Genomic DNA, 17,006 nt, shown 5'->3' on the forward strand with positions numbered 1-17,006 from the left:
GGGGACAGGACAGTTCGAAGAACATTGCCTGCTGCAGTGACATACAGCATCTGTAGTAAGTCTCCCAAAAGCATTGGTTTTCCAGTGCAACTGCCTAGATCAAGTACAATCATCCCCTTGTGAAGGAAATCTGCAGGAGGTCATGGCAGAAACCTCCAGTTCAAACCTGCCCTCTCTCTTCCGGTCTAGCTGGCAACTAGGAGACACACTCATCATCCTTCAAAAGCTCTCCAGGCTGACATTTCTAAGCTTAGCAGATTGTCTTGAACTTGCGCTAAGCGAACCATGCACACCAGCAGCTTCCCTTCCTGAAGGCCACCTGCCTGCTGCCCCCAGGCAACATTTATAGCTGGTCTAAACCACTTTGCAACTCTGCTAAAAGGAGTGCTGCCTACACAGCACAATTTCAATGCCTGAGTGACTTAAGTGACTGGAGAAGGGCCTACAGCAAGGAAAAGGTTGGATTAAATTGAAAAAGCCTTGCTAGACGCTCAGACCTGCTTTGCTTCCCCACATTTCTTACCTGATCAGAGCAAGTCTGCATCAATGGATCACAAATGATCCAGTCTTCTCCATCCTTTCTCAACAGTAGTCTTCTGCACAGATGTCAGAGACCTCTCCTGCATGAGTTCTGATAACTTTCTCCTTTGTTCAGTTCTAGTTTTCCCCCTCCTACCTTTATTTATCTTGGGTTTAAGGGCATTTAGTTTAGTGGAATAAGCCAATAGTACAAAGGCCATTCTGTCCTCTAACAGCAGTTGCAATTAGGGAGTGGGGAAGCTTGCTGAGCATTTCCACGCAGCTATTTAACACAAATCCTAGTTGAAGTAGACTCAAATGAGCCCTACTTTCAGCTGTTAGTTGCACACCAGGACTAAACTAACTTCTATTTAAATTAGAAGCAGATGAAGCACAAAGACAGACAGTTCCCTTTGAAATTAGCCCATAAAACTTGTCCAGCCTTTAAATGGCACTTTCTGATGCTGCATGCCAAATTGTCTCCTGCACTCATGACCCAGTCTTTCCACACACTGTGCATGCTCTGCTAATGTTACTCTTGTCCTACCTCTCTCCCAGAGAGGCCAAACATCCCCACAAGCCCTTAGGATATATTAGCCTCTATCTTCAAGATACAAAAAAAATATGGATGCTACACAGCTCCATTTAAGCAGTCTTCACAGCAAAGGACTAAGCACAGAGATCAGTTAAATGAGATCAAGTCTCTGCTCAGCTGATCCCATTCTGGAACTTTTGCTGTTTCCAAGGAGCAATGGACTGGAAGGTAAAACAGATCAAGTTCTGTCATCCTCCACAGAGACCAGTCTTCATTAGTTTACTGAACTGCTACAAGGAGGCTTTTCAACTAGTCAGTGCAAATAGCACACACATTTTGACAAGGGAAGTGTTGACAGGTATGGCATCCTGCCTAGACTCTTTAAAAACCCAGTGGAAGAGCCATTCCTATGAATTTAGAAAGCAACTCCAAGCAGTAGGGATTTTTTTTATAAATGGCAGACTAGAGATGGATGCCAAGACAGGAGACAGTTAACAGCCATTGCCCTACTGCACTGTACTATACCGGTCCCTTCCACACCAGAAGCACAAGACAAGTAAGAGGGAGCAAAGGGCTGGAGGGGAGAAAGAAGCAGGCAGCAGGAGGGCTGGAAGTGTGAAAGGAGCTCAGCACAAGAACCCCCAGGAACAGGGACACCAACTGAGGTGTTGCATGTGCATGGCAGGGAAACAACCCTGCAAAACAAAGAGTATGAACATGGAAAATGCATTTTTTGGCCTCTGGCAATGCCAGGAAGACAGGGAAGCATGATCAAGTGTGGTATTCCTTGGCATCAAATAGCAGGAAAGCAAGAGATCATGAACATGAGACAGAGGCAATCTAGGAAGCAAGAGACCTTTGACGGAAGAGAGGAGATCCCAGCATGGCTGAGCAGACACCAATGAAAACCTCTCATTACAGTTTAAATAACACAAAGATGTTGACTTGGATTACTAATGACATCAGGTTGAGGATGAAGGAGAATGAGATCTGTCACACAAAATAAGTTTCCTCTCTTCCTTGTGCCCCTACCCGCATGAGCACATGGATGGGGAGCTGCCCCAGACTCCTCCTCTCACACAGCCCTATCCATGGCCTGCTGCCTCCAGATTCTTTCCCCATGGCTTCCTCTTAAAGCAGTGCAGGAGTCAGAGGAGAGCTAATCCAGCAGACTTCTACAGCAACCTCATCTCTATGGCCCAAGAATGCACACCCCCCCGTATCAGTTTCCTAGCACACCCCTCTATCAGTTTAGTTTCCACCCCATATCACCATCCAATTTGCTTCACATCCCAGATCAAACATGCCCTTTTGCAACATTGGGCATCTGTGGCTTGCAGCACCACAGATGGACACTGGCAGAGCTAAGGAGAATCTGTCATACTTGCCAGGCACAGATCAGCCTGCTACTGCAGGTCATGCCAAATTCCCTTCAGATAAATCTTTTTACATAAACATGTGCTAGCAACACCACACTGATCTGTTTTCAGTTTTACTAACCTACACTGAAGGTAATAAGTCAACAAAGCAAGAGTCCCAACCCTGACTCCATCAGCATCGTTGCTGACAAACTGGATGAGTTAATGCCTTGTAGTTTATATAAGGTAGAAAACTGTTCCCTTTCCAAGAAAGGCTACAGGTTGCCATGACTTCATCCAGAGGTGCACTAAGAAGATGGGGAAGAAAAAGCATTAATGTTAAAAATATTACTTGCAAGCAGACATTAAGCAATTCTAAAACATAGCCCATTTCCAGGAAGCTCTTGGCAAGTCAGTAGTACCACTGGTCATTCCCAGGTAATGGACACTGTGAAGGATGGCCAGAAGGACAGGTCACTGTAGCTTATATACTATAAAGCAGAGATGTAAATAGCTCCTGCAGGTAAGAGATTCTGGTCTTGGACTGTAAGCAATTTTCATAGACTCATTCATAGCCTGTTTGCACATGCCTGTCCCTCTTCCCCCACCCCTTTTACACAAGCAGGGAATTCCCACAGAAACAGACTGCCTAAACAGCCTCCCAAGCAGAACTGTGCCTGACAAAACAAAAAAACAAAATACAAGTCACCTTTCAAGAGCTGTGGGTATTTGGTATGAACCAGGTTGGTAAGATCTCCGCCATCATCCAAAATCATGTTGAGGGGCTGCCCATCCTTGAAGTACAGCGTCTGCTCAATACACCACAAATATTCCTCGTCGGTCTCCCCTTTCCAGGCAAACACTACACAGGAACAAACACACAAAATTAGCCAGTTTCTTACTCAGCATGTAGTAAAGCAGCCAAAGGAAGATTTCATCATCAGCTCTCAGTAGCAGAGACGACAGACAGATGATTATCTGTGCCTGCAGGCCAGAAAAGACATTTGCATTGAAAAAAAAGATCCCAGAATGAACAGAAGTGAAATCACTTTGCCTTCTGTTCCAGGCCACAAAACTTGGTCAAAGTTTTGAGACTTCACTGCTCTCATTCTTCTTCCATGTTAAGAGGGAGAACGCAAAGCAAACCAAAGCAGACTCACATCCACAATATCCCACTTGCTCCCCTAATACACCCTAAGTTACCACGCTTTAGAAATAGCCACTGGATATATTGATACAGACAAAAACACAACTACAGCATTTTCTATCACAGCAGAAAAGATGGACTAGACTTTATCATGAGATAAGCACCAGACTACAAACTCTTCAACAACTTTGAGTTTAAATTTTAGTCTCTAGCACAGTGTTAAAATCCAAGCTGCCATGCCTTGTCTGCTCTTATTAGGGTATATTTCTATATCAGTACATCTACCACCAGCAACATGCTGCAACCACTAGCATATTGTATCTGGCAGTATTTTTGCCTTCCCAGGCATTTGTACTGGCTTCATGCTATACTTGAGCCTCAGTGGTACTCAGCCAAATATATATTAGGCACATGATTACATATCCCAACATTAGGCTAAATTGTCATGTTTTCACTGTTTACACAGAAAACTAACCCTTGAACCATGAAGAGCCAATCATGCAATTTCCCCTTCTGAAGAAATGTGCATCAGTATCTCATACTGTATCCAAAGAATCAGCATTCCTCCAAGGTCTCGTAAATTCAATATGTGAAGTACAATATTAACAAAAAGAGCAAGTTCCACAAAACAAGAATACCAAGGGCAGAGGTCAAAAATTTAGACAAACACTGCACCTGTAAACTGCTCTTCAGTTGAGTTTTGGGTGTTGAGAGCAGTGAGGAAGGCAATATCCTAACATCAGATCTAGAGAGTCCCACCTGGTCCTTTGACATCACATGCCAGAGACAGGTAGAGGAGGTGATGCCTGCAGTTAGTAATGCCAAAGGAGCTGATGAAGCAACTACTGTCTTCTCTTAGCTTAGAATGGACCACAGCTGGGCAGAGACTTGTAGCAATAGCTACTTATAACAGAAATGAAAGACACCTCCCAAAGCAAAGAACCAGGCTGCCAGAAATTGGATTTAGCCTCTGCCAACATCCAGGCTCAGGCCATGGAGTTCCCAGCACAGAGCCATGAGGACTGTGTGTCCTTGAGGTGAGCAACACAGCAGACAGCTTAACGTATTCATACTGATCTGCAAGGAATTGCTCTTTATTGGAAGGTGACAGCAACAGAACAGCATCATCCTGATAAACTGCTTCAGGGATATTAGGCAGCGACACAGCTGTCCTAGCTCTAGCCTTAAAATATCTTGAGTATTGACCCTATCACTGTAACAGGGCACACTGCAGTTAACATCCCTTCTCCAACCCCTAGTTAACACCAAGCTTGCTGGAAAGCACCAAACACCTCCATCTACACACACCTACACACCAATCCATTTAATTACCCATCCCATTCAATCATCTTAATGACCAGGCTTAAAGCTGCTAACATAAACCCAGGCTCTTTCATAGCCTAACACCAGCCATTGTCAGGAGTACTAAGCATTGTCTGATGCAATGCAGCTCCAATCAAATGTCCTGTTTTGTAACAATTACTGCTTTTGATGCACTATTTCTATCCCGAAGCTTGTTCAGAAGAGCTTGATTTGTACATAGTTTGATTTAGCTAGAACAGGCAGTACACCCCAACTCAGAGCCAAATTAGAACACGGAAAACTTACCAGGGATACCAGCTTTTGCAATAGCAGCTGCAGCGTGGTCCTGAGTGGAGAAAATGTTGCAGCTTGACCATTGTACCTGGAAAACAACCCAAGTTTTGTTTGCTCAACAAAGTTCTCAGATATCAGGCACTCTCTTCCAGACACAGGAGTTAAAAAGGGAGCAAGAGCAGAAAGGCACATCAGTGCAGATTCCTGCCTTTCTCAGTAGCTCTGCAAAGTTAAGGTGAAGACTAAGTATCTGACTAGGCCAGGGAAAATAACGTGACTTTGAGAGAGAATGTAATAGAGCTTTAGCTGTGCCACATATTCAGCCATCTCCTTACTCATGAGAGCTTCTGCCAGACAGCCAGAGCATACATTCAGCTATAGATCTTCAGGAAGATGACAGGTGAGTAGGGTGAGTTTAGAAAGTTTTGGTCAATAAAGTTCATATTTTCAGAACAGTCACATAGCAAGTGTCCACCAAGGGATATGGACATGCAGCAACATACCTGCTGGCACTCAGAAGTGTCAGAAATGCAGCTGGAGCACTACACTCAATCAACAGGCATTCTCTAAGGTTATGCTCAGCCAACTCCCACTCTGTGCTCCAGTCATGGAAGCTTTTCCAGCTGTGCTAAGCATTTTTGACACAGATTTCATAACCAGGCACCTAGAAATGTTGCTGAGTTGCATTGGAAAGTATCTGCATACCTACTGCAGCTCCCTAGCAGGCACAGAAACCACCACATCCCAGAGCCTCACACGAGTTCTCACTCTGCTCCCTACGGGGCTGACTGGCAGGTATTTACACACTTATTTGTAACAGACCTTGAGGAGAGAGGGCAATAAGGCATAATCCTTCAGCCTGTTTTCAGATACTCATCCCACTTTACCAAGAATTGACACTTCAAAGTAAGGGCTGCAGAAGGAAGCACCTCATCTGAGGCAGCACAACCAACACCTGTCAGTGAACACACACCTGGAAGGAGCACAGGAAACCCAAATTCATGACCTTAAGCACTGCACCTCCTCACCTGGGTTTTTTCTAAGCTCCCTCCATATCAGTACAGATGACATCAGGAGGTGTCATGAAATTCAAAGTATGCAGAATACCTATATATTGTTTACACTTCAAGCACTTGATACAAGACATAGGCCACTTCAACTCTGCATCCTCACATCTGGAACACCAGTTTGTGATAATGGCATAGACCCTAGAATAACTGGCATACCTGATGGGCTCAGAGCCTAATATTTACATCACTGGCTATGAAGAGGATGCGTTTTTATTACATTTTATTACAATTTTAGAATTTATAATCTGAGGCACAGAGTATTTACTCTATCTTTGTTAACCTAGCCAAAAAAGGGATACTAAGATTACTATGCTGCAGCGAGCTACATCCTCATTATGTAGGATATTGTTTCAGAGTTTCACTCCTCCCTCCCAGGCACCAAAGTTCTTGGCAGAACAGATGAACCAGGGCTGAATCCAAACTCAAGTCAAAGTCTAAACTAACATGCAGTTATCAGGACAAGGAAGGAGCTAACACAACTGCACAGATCTTAAAGGCACAACCACAACTTATGCGTAGAGGAACCAAGTCTCTGCAGGTACCTCCCTGAATGACTTGGATGAATCTCATACAACACTGATTTGGGGCTGTGCTCAGACTAAAGCAGCTTGGCAATGTTTAAGTTAGCACATAGCTGCTGCCTAGGCCAGCCATACTGGGATACAGCAACCAACAGGAGCAGCAAGGAGCTTCCCAAATTTCAGTGGCTACTGCTTTCTTTTAAATCCTGCGGAGGGACAAGAGTTTCATACAGAGTAGCTGGAATAAAGCCAGAACTGTACCTCCACATCAAAGCTCTCCTTCAGCACTGCACCATTTGCAACTGTGGAAAAGCTCTGAACAGGCTGAAGAACACCTGCACAAGAGCACGTACCTTGCCCAGGCCGACCTGGCATGCTGTCTAGGCCTACCCCCTCCACTTTTTGAGGAAGTGCCTTAGCTGCTGCAGAGAGCGCTTCCCCTTCTCCCAGTGCCTTTTGATCAGCATGACACTGCTCAACTCTTTTAACCATTCCCAGGGAGAGATCCCCTATAAGACACCTCTGGGCAGCCTGAGTTCAGGCAGCTAAACTTCAGGAAGAAGGAATTTCAGATCACACACATACTTAATATAATCCATCATCAAGTTCTAGTCAGCTCCCTGCTCAGCACACAAGCTACATGGATTGTGCTCAGGTGTCTGGCTCTCCTCACACCCTGTACAGTGAACACTCAGCCATGATGTTTGGACTTCATTCAGCCAGCCAGGCGGAGGCTTGTAGTACTGCACACAATGCAGTAAAGGGCTTACAAGTATCTCAGTCTAATATGGACCAGGGTAGCCAGTCCATAGTCACACAATAAATTCAAATTCAGTGGAGTCCCCAGCCCTCGATCACTGAACCACACTGCCTCCCTGTTGTTTTCCTGCACAGCTCAAGGGCCAGCATGAGCTCTCAGAAAGCTTTATTAGTTTTTGCTGACTTTACCAGGGCACAGTGCAGTTCTTAATACAGGCTAATCTGTGCTGGAGGCAGTCACCAGAGCTTCAGCATTACCAGCAACAGCACTGCGTGCCCGAGCACAACACAACTGCGTGGGAGCAGCTTTCGGCACCACTGCTCAGGGTGCTGTGCATACAGCTGACAGAGCTGCCGAAGCCAGCGACCCAGCCCAAAACAGGCACTCACGAAGATGCAGCTTGTCCAGAGGGAAGACACATACCACATCCCAGAGATGCATGCAGTACAGGTGACAAGCTCTTTCCTTAAGGAGAGAAGGCATAATCCATCCACCTGGAAATTGCAGCACAGTCTCTTCCAAAAAGTACAGACATTTGCCAGGATCCCCTAAGGTAGTTATATAAGCAGAAGCAGTGCTCCAGGCAGAGCATTACCGACAAGCACTCTGAAGGAGAAACTCAGAGACACTTTACCTCAGCTCCCAGCTCTATAAGGGTCTCTATGAGGACAGCCGTCTGCACAGTCATATGAAGGCAACCGGCAATACGTGCACCTTTCAGCGGCTTTGACGCAGCATACATCTCCCGCATCTTCATCAGCCCTGGCATTTCATTCTCTGCAATCTCAATAGCCTTGCGACCCCAGTCTGCAAGACTGATGTCAGCTGCAAGAGAAGGAGGACAGGTGTCAGAGTTTAAATAGCTGAGACCTTCATATCTGTTCACACACTTGTGGACAGGCATCGGCTGCAACAGCTGGGAGACAGAGTTGGGGGAAAAATGGACCCTATTCCAGTTACTCCCTGCTTTTTTACTATGGTACACAGGCTTTCAAACAAGTTTAGACCAACCTAACAGCCCCTCTGGAACAAAAGTGTGCTCCTGTATAAGCATATTAATCACCTGTGATCTAGTGTGCAGACATCCTGAGGCCCATTAATTCAGTAAGCCCCAGCCTTAAGCACTCCTTACAGATACTGCCCAAGGATCTGACACTTCCTATAGAGATTTACTGCCACAGTATTAAGACTTACATGTGGGGGGGCTGCCTGTATGGCAATAGCTTCCCCACATAAGAACATACATAGCATGCTCCCTGCCAAGTGCACCAGGAGCTGAGCCCAGCCCAGCTTCCCCTCTTAAGAGCTAAGCTGCAGGGTTCCTACCCCCTTGGATCCACAAAGATTATTTTCAAGGCACCGTAACTACGTTAGTTACAAGTCTACTTCTGTCTTTGTAAAAAGGCTCTATAGTAGAAAAGTTCAGCAAAAACTGAACAAAAGAGACTTCCGACAGGCTAGCTTGGGGTAGAAAATACTGCACTCACTGTGGATGTCTGACTCCAGCCTTAAAAAGGCAAGGGTCAAACAGCTAATGCCTAGGTGCACCACTTCGCAGCATTGGCCAACACCAAGTGTCCCTCTCACTCGTCTAGCTCTTTCAGAGGAGATTTCAGAAGCTTACCATTTCACTTAAGAACACGGTCAGATACTTTTCTTCCACCTACCTAGTGAACACAGGCCGTTTCAGGAACACTAGGACCTCTGAGTCAGACTGCTGCGTTTAATACGGACAAGCTAATTGCATTTTGCTCCAGAATGAAGCCTAGGGGCCACTGAAGCTATTGCCTACGCTGTAGCTGACTGGTGCACAGCCTTTACGCCAACAGGGGGCTGAAAAAAAAGCCCAGGCAATGGAAGGACCATGAAAACAACTATATCAAGAGGGGTGGGTCTGGAATCTTACCCCTCTTAAGGGCTTGGTAGTTTTAGCAGGGCTGCTTAAAAATACATCCTGTAGTATGTTAGGTACATAGCCTCCAAGACGAATTATTTATGAATCTGAGCCTTACAGACTAATGTTCTTCTCTTCAAACTTAGCTTTCAAAGAACACACAACTCTTTATAAAAATAAGGGGGTTTGTGGAGTTTCAGGTCTAGAAAAATACCCGCCAAAATCTTTAGGGAAGTGTGTAACACAGGGCCCAGATTTAAAGATACTTCCACATTCGGAGTGAAAGCCCGTCCCCAGCGAAGGGCTTCTGGTGGGCAGTCAGACCAGAAGGTCTGGGGACGGGGCAGCCGGGCTCACCCGTGCCGTGGGCTCTGGGGCGGGAGAGCAGCAAAATCGCGGGTGAAAACCGCACTCGTGCCGCGCTCCGGAAAGCGACGGCAGCTTCAGGGAGCTGGTGCAGCCTCCCGAGAGGCCCCCTTCTTCCTCCTCCGCGGGTATTTCAGCAGCTCGGGTGCAAACGCAGCCCTGCCCCGCGGCGTAGAGGGGGTTTTCAGGCTTGGACTCCCCGCCTGCCCGCGCTCCCCGCCCCCCGCGGCGGCACGGCGAGCCGGCAGCTGCCATCTTCTCCCCACCGCCGCATCCAGCCGCGGCACCGGAGCCGCGGAGCCCCCGCTGCCCTCCGCGGGGGGGGGGGGGGGCGGCACGGCCGCGGCCCGGCCCCGCATCCCGGCGCGGCGGGCCAGGCCCGGCGCACCGCGCTCGGCCCGGCCGCGGGGGAGCCGCCAGAGCCCCGCGGAGGCGGGCCGGGCCCGGGGCTCGCACTCACCCACTTTGTACGGCAGCCTGTCCGACATGCTGGCGGGGCGCGGGCCGCAGCAGCCGGCGGAGGAGGAGGCGGTACGGCTCCGACCGCGCTTTAAGTAGAGGCGGCGCCGCCGCCTGCGTGGGGCGGGGCGGGCCGGGGCCGCGCCGGCACGTGCGCGCTGGGGCCCGGCCGCTGCGGGCGTGAGGGGGCCCGGGCCGCCGGTCCCTGCCTCTGCGGCCGCCGCCGCCGGGCTCGTGGGGCCGGGCCGGCCGCGGATGCGCCTCCCCCGCGGCCAGGGAGGGCCCCGGAGCCCCCGGTGCCTGGGCTGGCCCCAGAAGCTGCTTCCCCCCCAGTACCGCAGCGGGCTCCAGAGGCCTCCTCTGCCCCGGGACCAGAGGGAGCCCCAGCCCCACGCCAGGGCAGGCTCTGGCGCCCACCACCACCGGTGCCAGGACAGGCCCCGGTCCCTAGTACCAGACCTGGCCTTGGAGCCACTGTGGGCATTGACCAGGCAGCACACCCCGGCCCACTCTCCTGGGGGTTCCCCGAACGATGCCATGAGTTCCTTAGTGTAAGCAGTTACTCTGTGGCGTGCAGGCTCTTGCGCTGCAGCAGGGCCGAGGGCAGCGTACAACTCGGCCAGTCAGGCCTGCGAGGCAGAGCAGCGCGCTGGTGAGATGCCACGCCGACAGAGCTAAGGCGCAGCGCGAGTCACTCTATCTGCCTGGACCTTGGACTTGGCCGTGGCCTGTTCCTCTCTCCAGCCTACAGCCGGTTTGCCAGGTGCAGGGCAGGAACAGCACGGGCAGGCCTGCCGGACACTGCCCCTGACCACAGCCAATGCCGGCTGCACACGCAGGAGGCAGAGCCCTGCTTCGGCCCTGTCTGGGGGTCACACGCACATTCGCTCCTGTTCTAACATCTGAAATACATTTTTCATAAGCCTCAGTCATAAACTGGGGCAAACTTTGCAACCAGGGTGTTACACACCTCTTATTTTATCTGTGAAGTATTTAAAAGTGAAGATTTCCTCATACTTACCCATAAATTCTCACTGAATTATTTTGCAAGGTTTGAAATAATTCTCTGTGCAGAGTTCACTCCAACACCCCAACTCACAGTGCTTCCCATAAATGAGGTTCAGTATTTGTTATCTGAGCAGCAGCTGATCTTCAGTGACCGGTCCTACAGTGAACAGTCCACACAGGCAGAAGTCCCAGTAGGAAACCTCTAGCCCTACAGCCAATACACATGCAAGTGGCAGCGTTTGTGTTTGATATTTGGAGTGCCGCAGGCACACTGGCACACCTGATAACCATAGCAAGCAATTCTGTAAATCAAAAGGTACCCAAAGGAGTAGCATGTCCGTTCCCCTGGGACGGGTTCATCTAAGTCAGTCATGCTTTCATTGGTTTACATCACCAACAACCTTTTTGTCACAGCTCGAATGCGCTGGCTCGCAGCAGCAGGACAGGAGTTCGGGCTCTGGCGGTTCCCCACCCACTCGTCCGAGACACCGAGATTGTATCGCTGGCAGACTGCAGTTTCTGCATGCTCCCGCATGCCTGCCTCTGCCGACAGGCAAACGTGGGACTTCCCGACAGCCCTACGTTATACAGCGTGACCGAAGGGCAACAAATGCTCCAAACGTGCCTTGCGTTAGGTGTCAGCCCACAGCCTCCCTAGCAAACCTGATCATCAGTTTGTCAATTACAGTCGATGTCTTTATGCACAGCAACCCCTACACATAAAATGTCCTTCCTAAATTAATGAGCAAGGCCAGAACAAAGACATCATTTCATATAACTCCCACGAATTTCAGCTCAAGGCATACTTCCCTGTGAAGGCTGAACGGGACCAGCACCTCACTACAGCTAAGCCAAGGGGTGGGTGGCGGGAGCTGACGGTATTTATTAAAGGAGGACAGATCAGCTCCACCTAGCGTGAAGGTGCTCCAGTGCTTGTCAAAATATTCTCAGTTGTTTGTAACTGCATACGGAGTGCTTAAAGACAATTCACGCCAGCGGCATGGTTTGCCCTGACCCTCCGATTTAGGAGATTAACACCTCATAGCACTGTATTATACTACATCTTAATGTAGAAGTAGTCAGTGCCTTGACGACTCGTACACACCCTGGTCCTTTCATTGTTGCTGTCACTGGTGGATTTGGGACACCAGATGGCACAAGCTAGGCAGAAAATGGAGGGAATAGGATGTAGTGAAGAAGAAGGAACAGGAAAAAGAACAGAAGAGTACAAAAACCCACTACCTAACAGAATACATGAAACAATAACAGGATGTTATTCATGTTACACATCCTGTGGCTGTTTCATTTACTGTAGTACTTCGAGTAGGGAAGTTCTGGGTTGTAAATTTAAATATCTCACAGTCACTGAAAAGCTGTGAAACTCAGGGGAAAAAGCTTTTTAAAAAATAAGAATATAACATTTCTTCAGAACTCCATTTAAAAAGGATTGGGCTTACTGGCGTGGCTAGGAAATACTGTAGATTCCAAGACTAGGAGGAAACATCAGTCTGAGCTTTCTGTATCACACAGGTGCTACTTCACACAGGTACTCCATACGAAGCCAGTTAGCTGCTTGACTGGGGCAATTTATATATTATATACATTATAAGAAGGATTTTGTGCAATCTGATACATTTTTTTGTAAAAAGAATGCCCGTGATTTGTTCAGCAGGATTCTCACTTGACAGTGCACTGGGAATATCTGTGCTGAGTGTGAATTAGAAATGTACAAAAAATGAGGCTGTTGTTCACAGGACTTCATTTGTCACAGCAGGTAGAAGGTGGGTATCAAAGAGTGGCAAGAATGGTCTGACAATTAATGCAGCGCTGTGGGAGCATGGAGAACTGGGTTCTATCCCTACCATAGCACGTCATCCCCTTGTGGTGCTAGCTTAGTCCCTTAGGACAGGCTTTGCATGAGCGATCATTAATTGCATACTCATTTTCTAGGTGCCCATAACAAGCATCTTCTGCTCTTTCCTCTTCTTTGAGCAACGTTCTGCCAGGCTGCGTGGACTGAAGTCCAGAGCACATCACCAACCTTAGAAAATGCAGCACAATGCCAAATACTCTGACAAAACAAACCCGCACGTCTCAAAGTGGTACCCACAAACAATGAGAACATTTGATGTTATATTCTGTGCCTCAGTTCACCCTTACCCATAAACTGCAGACAATGATTTCACTTTCCTACAAACTTACATACTTACATTGCAAAAATAAATTCATTTCTGCCTGTGAAGCACTACGATATTGTGGTGGCAGCAGTCAGGAGCACCCTGAATTAGGAAACTAATGTTGTTTTACCCTGCGTAGAGGTTTGATGAGGAGTGAAGAAGAATCCCCATAGTGAATGATGCAGATGAAAGAGGTGTTGCATAACTACTGTTCCAGCTAGCACAAGCCATTCTGTGCAGTGAGGCAGGTACAGTGTTTGATGATCCAGTTAGGTCATATCATGGTAAATGTCACAAGGTGCCTAATGAAGGTTGTAACAGTGATGCCATCACTGGCGTCTTCTAAGTAAAGTTCTTTGCTCTGTAGCCTTACCGCTTGTGAGGGCCCCAGCCAGCAGCTGAAGGTTGCAGCAGCCTTCTTACATGCACGCTGGATGACTCACACTGCTAATTTAGCGTAGCAGGGGTCCCATGTGGACTAGAGTCCTTGTTGTTCATGCCTTAAATTGGCTTTTAATATAGTGCTGTTATGGGTAGCATAGACATGCACTTACAGTACTCACAAACTGTTACAGCTCATACTGCAAGTAAACTCTCCCTACCTTCCTCAAGCATAAACTAAGACGTATTGCCTTGTGTGTTTGCACAAAGTCCTTCGCAATGTGATTTCCTGCTCACTATCATCTTGTGCAGCACTACAGAATAACACCACTGGGGATCTTGTTCAGTTAATGCCATCTCAATCCACAGCAACATTTATATTACTGTAGCAAGCATTAGCATTATGATGATAATATCATTTGCCCCAGCAATATTAAGTTCAACACAGTCCAGACTCACTGCAGCTAACTTTCTCCTCCCCTCTCCTCAGTAAAGGCTTCTGCACTTTACCAGGTCCTGATTTTGTCTTTACGGTACCATCCACTTCCCATCATTAACTGCCCAAAGAGGGCAGAGAGAGCCTTCATTTTGACTTCCTTGTGAATAAGGACTACCAACATTTAAATAAGAGTTTGGTATGATCACGCTGGTGCCTTTTGGGAGGAATACGGTTAGTCCAAGGGTTAAAAGGAGGCTATGTTTTTGTTGCAAGAACACTAGAAATTATTCACTTGTGAACATGCTGTCTGTACACCCAGTGCAAGCACGAACTGAAGCAAGAGCTAGAAGGTAATAAATGAACTGGTGCGAAGGGAAGTTTGGACTAATTTTACCTCTTGCCTCTTATTTTCCTTATATACCCAACAAGAGAAAAACCACCAGGTTTTGTTTCTTAGAGGAACTCTGGGCCCAGCCTGTTACACAAGAGGCTGGTTCAGTCCCTGAGAGCCTGAGGCTCTGGCTTGGTGGTAAGTCAGTACAACATCATCTTCTCCTCCCTCTCGCAGCTGTAGCAAGCATGAGCATAACATGAACTGAGGACCAAGCCCTGAGCCTTGTAGAGCAAGTTTAACCAAGTAAATTCTCCCTTAATCCAGTCTGGGAAATTATGAGCACTGCACCCGGTATGTTAATGGCATGCGATGGGACTGGTACAGCAACCTTCCTGCCCTTGCTCTTACTCACCTTAAGTTTGCAATTCAGCTGCCCAGTTACTTAGTGCACACTGAGCATAAGAAAGGCTGGATGAAACAAATAGAGTGAATGAGCAAGATTACTACTCAGCAAGGGATATTCAAAGCCTGGGCCTGTTAGCTTCCTTGGAGTCCAAACCAGAGGTTTGGTTCAGGGTTCTTGTTCAGAACTGAAATGCTGCAGCTCCAAGGGACAGACAGACTTAGTGAAACACACAACTTGACCTCTTACTCAACGGGATTGATAGCTTGGGTGGTTTTGTTCTTTTTAGAGGAGGGTATTGGGGTACCCTGGTACGAGGGACTACAAAAGGTAAAGAAGGTACAGGCACCCTGAAGCTAATAAAGACTTTTAAAGAATTCACAATGGAAAGCAGTTCACTAGCTTTATTTGGCTTTGGATCAAGCCCCATGTATTTAAATCGCACCCTCTCTCATTGTATTAGTTTTGATATTACATAGCTTTTTATCAGCATCTGTTCAGCTCTGAAATGCAAGCTGATTTATACCAGAGCAATTTGCAAGGAGGTAAACCACTCAGGGGATGAGTCAGCCTTTCTGATGTAGATAATTTACAACTGTATAAATGAGGGAGGTTATCAGGGTGGGTCAGGAATAAACCTGGGTTTAAACAAGATACAGGCTCCCTCTCTACTAGCATCTCCATTCCAAAAACTCTTCTCAAAGAGCCTGTCAGAAGCAGGCATCCATCTCACACTGACACTGAGCAAATGCATGTGTTCCCGTCCTTTAAGAGTCCTAGATGCAGCACCCAGTGAGCAAAGCCGTAACTGGGATCCAAGTGGTGCCTGTGGGTACCCTGCATATCTGCCATGCTGTCTCACCATGGGCCCAGCTGATCTGAAGGCTGTTTGCAAGGTCTCTGTAGGTAAGAGCTGGACAGAGCCGTCAGTTAAAAAATGCATGGTGTGTTTCAAATATCCCAGCACCAGCATGCCATGTCTTTTTCTGAAAACTCCCCAGCAGATTCACAGTATCATGTTCTTCAGTCCTAGGGAAAAATAATGTTCAGCCTTTTGCATGGCGAAGAGAGAAACTATTTTCCCAGTATCTTGTCCTTCCTTTAAAACATCTACATATCTTGGTTGTGTCATTTCCGTTCTCAAGACACCTACTCACTCCCTCCCAGTTCTCTGATTATGCACTGTGGAGCAATTGAGTAATAAAATACTTAATTAAATAGCCACATGTCTTTGTTTTACCCTTTAATTAGATTACTCGGAAATAATAATAGTTTCTCACCAACCTGAGGGTTTTCTTCATTCCTTCTCCAGATAACAGGAAGTAATTTATCTTTTCCTACTGATACTTTTCTAAATCCCAAGTCAAATTAATAAAATCTGATTTTAAAGTCAATTAGAAATAGATACACTCTGACACTGCACTGTTATCTTCATGAGTGAAATCATGAATTCAGACTCTGACAACAAGGCAGCACAACAAAAATTCTCTTTTTAGATGACAATTTTAATATAATAAGTCTAATTTTAAAATATAAAGCACTTGCTGCAATAATTACCTAGTTAACAAAAAGCTCCAGAAGACTTATTTATAAGAAGAATTACTTTATAGTTTTTATAAAGTGGTTTGAAACCCAATAATGAAAAATGATGTGAAAACAAAATATTCCTGCATTTATAAATCACCAACTTTACAAAGCCTTAAGTCAGACAGAAGTGTTAAGCCACTGTTAAAGATTTAAAATAGCTTAGCAGCTAATGGATGCTGATGATATGTGATGACTATTCAACAGTCGTTGTGTGATATTTGCCTGGGGCTGTGTCTAGTCCAGAGTAAGCATTCACACTATCAAAATTGCTTCCATGGAGAGATGGACCAGCTTTATGTTGTTGACTTATATAGCATTAGTGGACTGAGGTCCTAAATGAAGGTGGACAAAAACCTCAGGAAACTCAACAAAGACAAATGTGGGTGGTCAAAGATAGTTCTCTGTCTGGGAGGGAGTAACCCCAGTTCAGCAGGACATGGGGTCGACTGCCT

The 17,006-nt window shown here is 46.9% G+C and overlaps 1 protein-coding gene across 1 annotated transcript in view; it reads right to left on the reverse strand.

The window, feature by feature from the left end:
* AHCY (adenosylhomocysteinase) overlaps nt 1-10,437 on the reverse strand; it is a 29,146-nt gene extending 18,709 nt beyond the window's left edge. The window contains exons 1-4 of the mRNA XM_072879264.1: nt 10,227-10,437; nt 8,141-8,331; nt 5,168-5,243; nt 3,122-3,274 (exon numbers count right to left, since the gene is read on the reverse strand). Coding sequence (XP_072735365.1) covers nt 3,122-3,274; nt 5,168-5,243; nt 8,141-8,331; nt 10,227-10,254 — 448 coding nt within the window. The 5' untranslated portion in view covers nt 10,255-10,437. The remainder of the gene's footprint in view (nt 1-3,121; nt 3,275-5,167; nt 5,244-8,140; nt 8,332-10,226) is intronic.
* Nucleotides 10,438-17,006: the final 6,569 nt, after the last annotated feature.

This window comes from Ciconia boyciana, chromosome 14, assembly GCF_034638445.1.
Source record: "Ciconia boyciana chromosome 14, ASM3463844v1, whole genome shotgun sequence".
Taxonomy (NCBI): Eukaryota; Metazoa; Chordata; class Aves; order Ciconiiformes; family Ciconiidae; genus Ciconia; species Ciconia boyciana.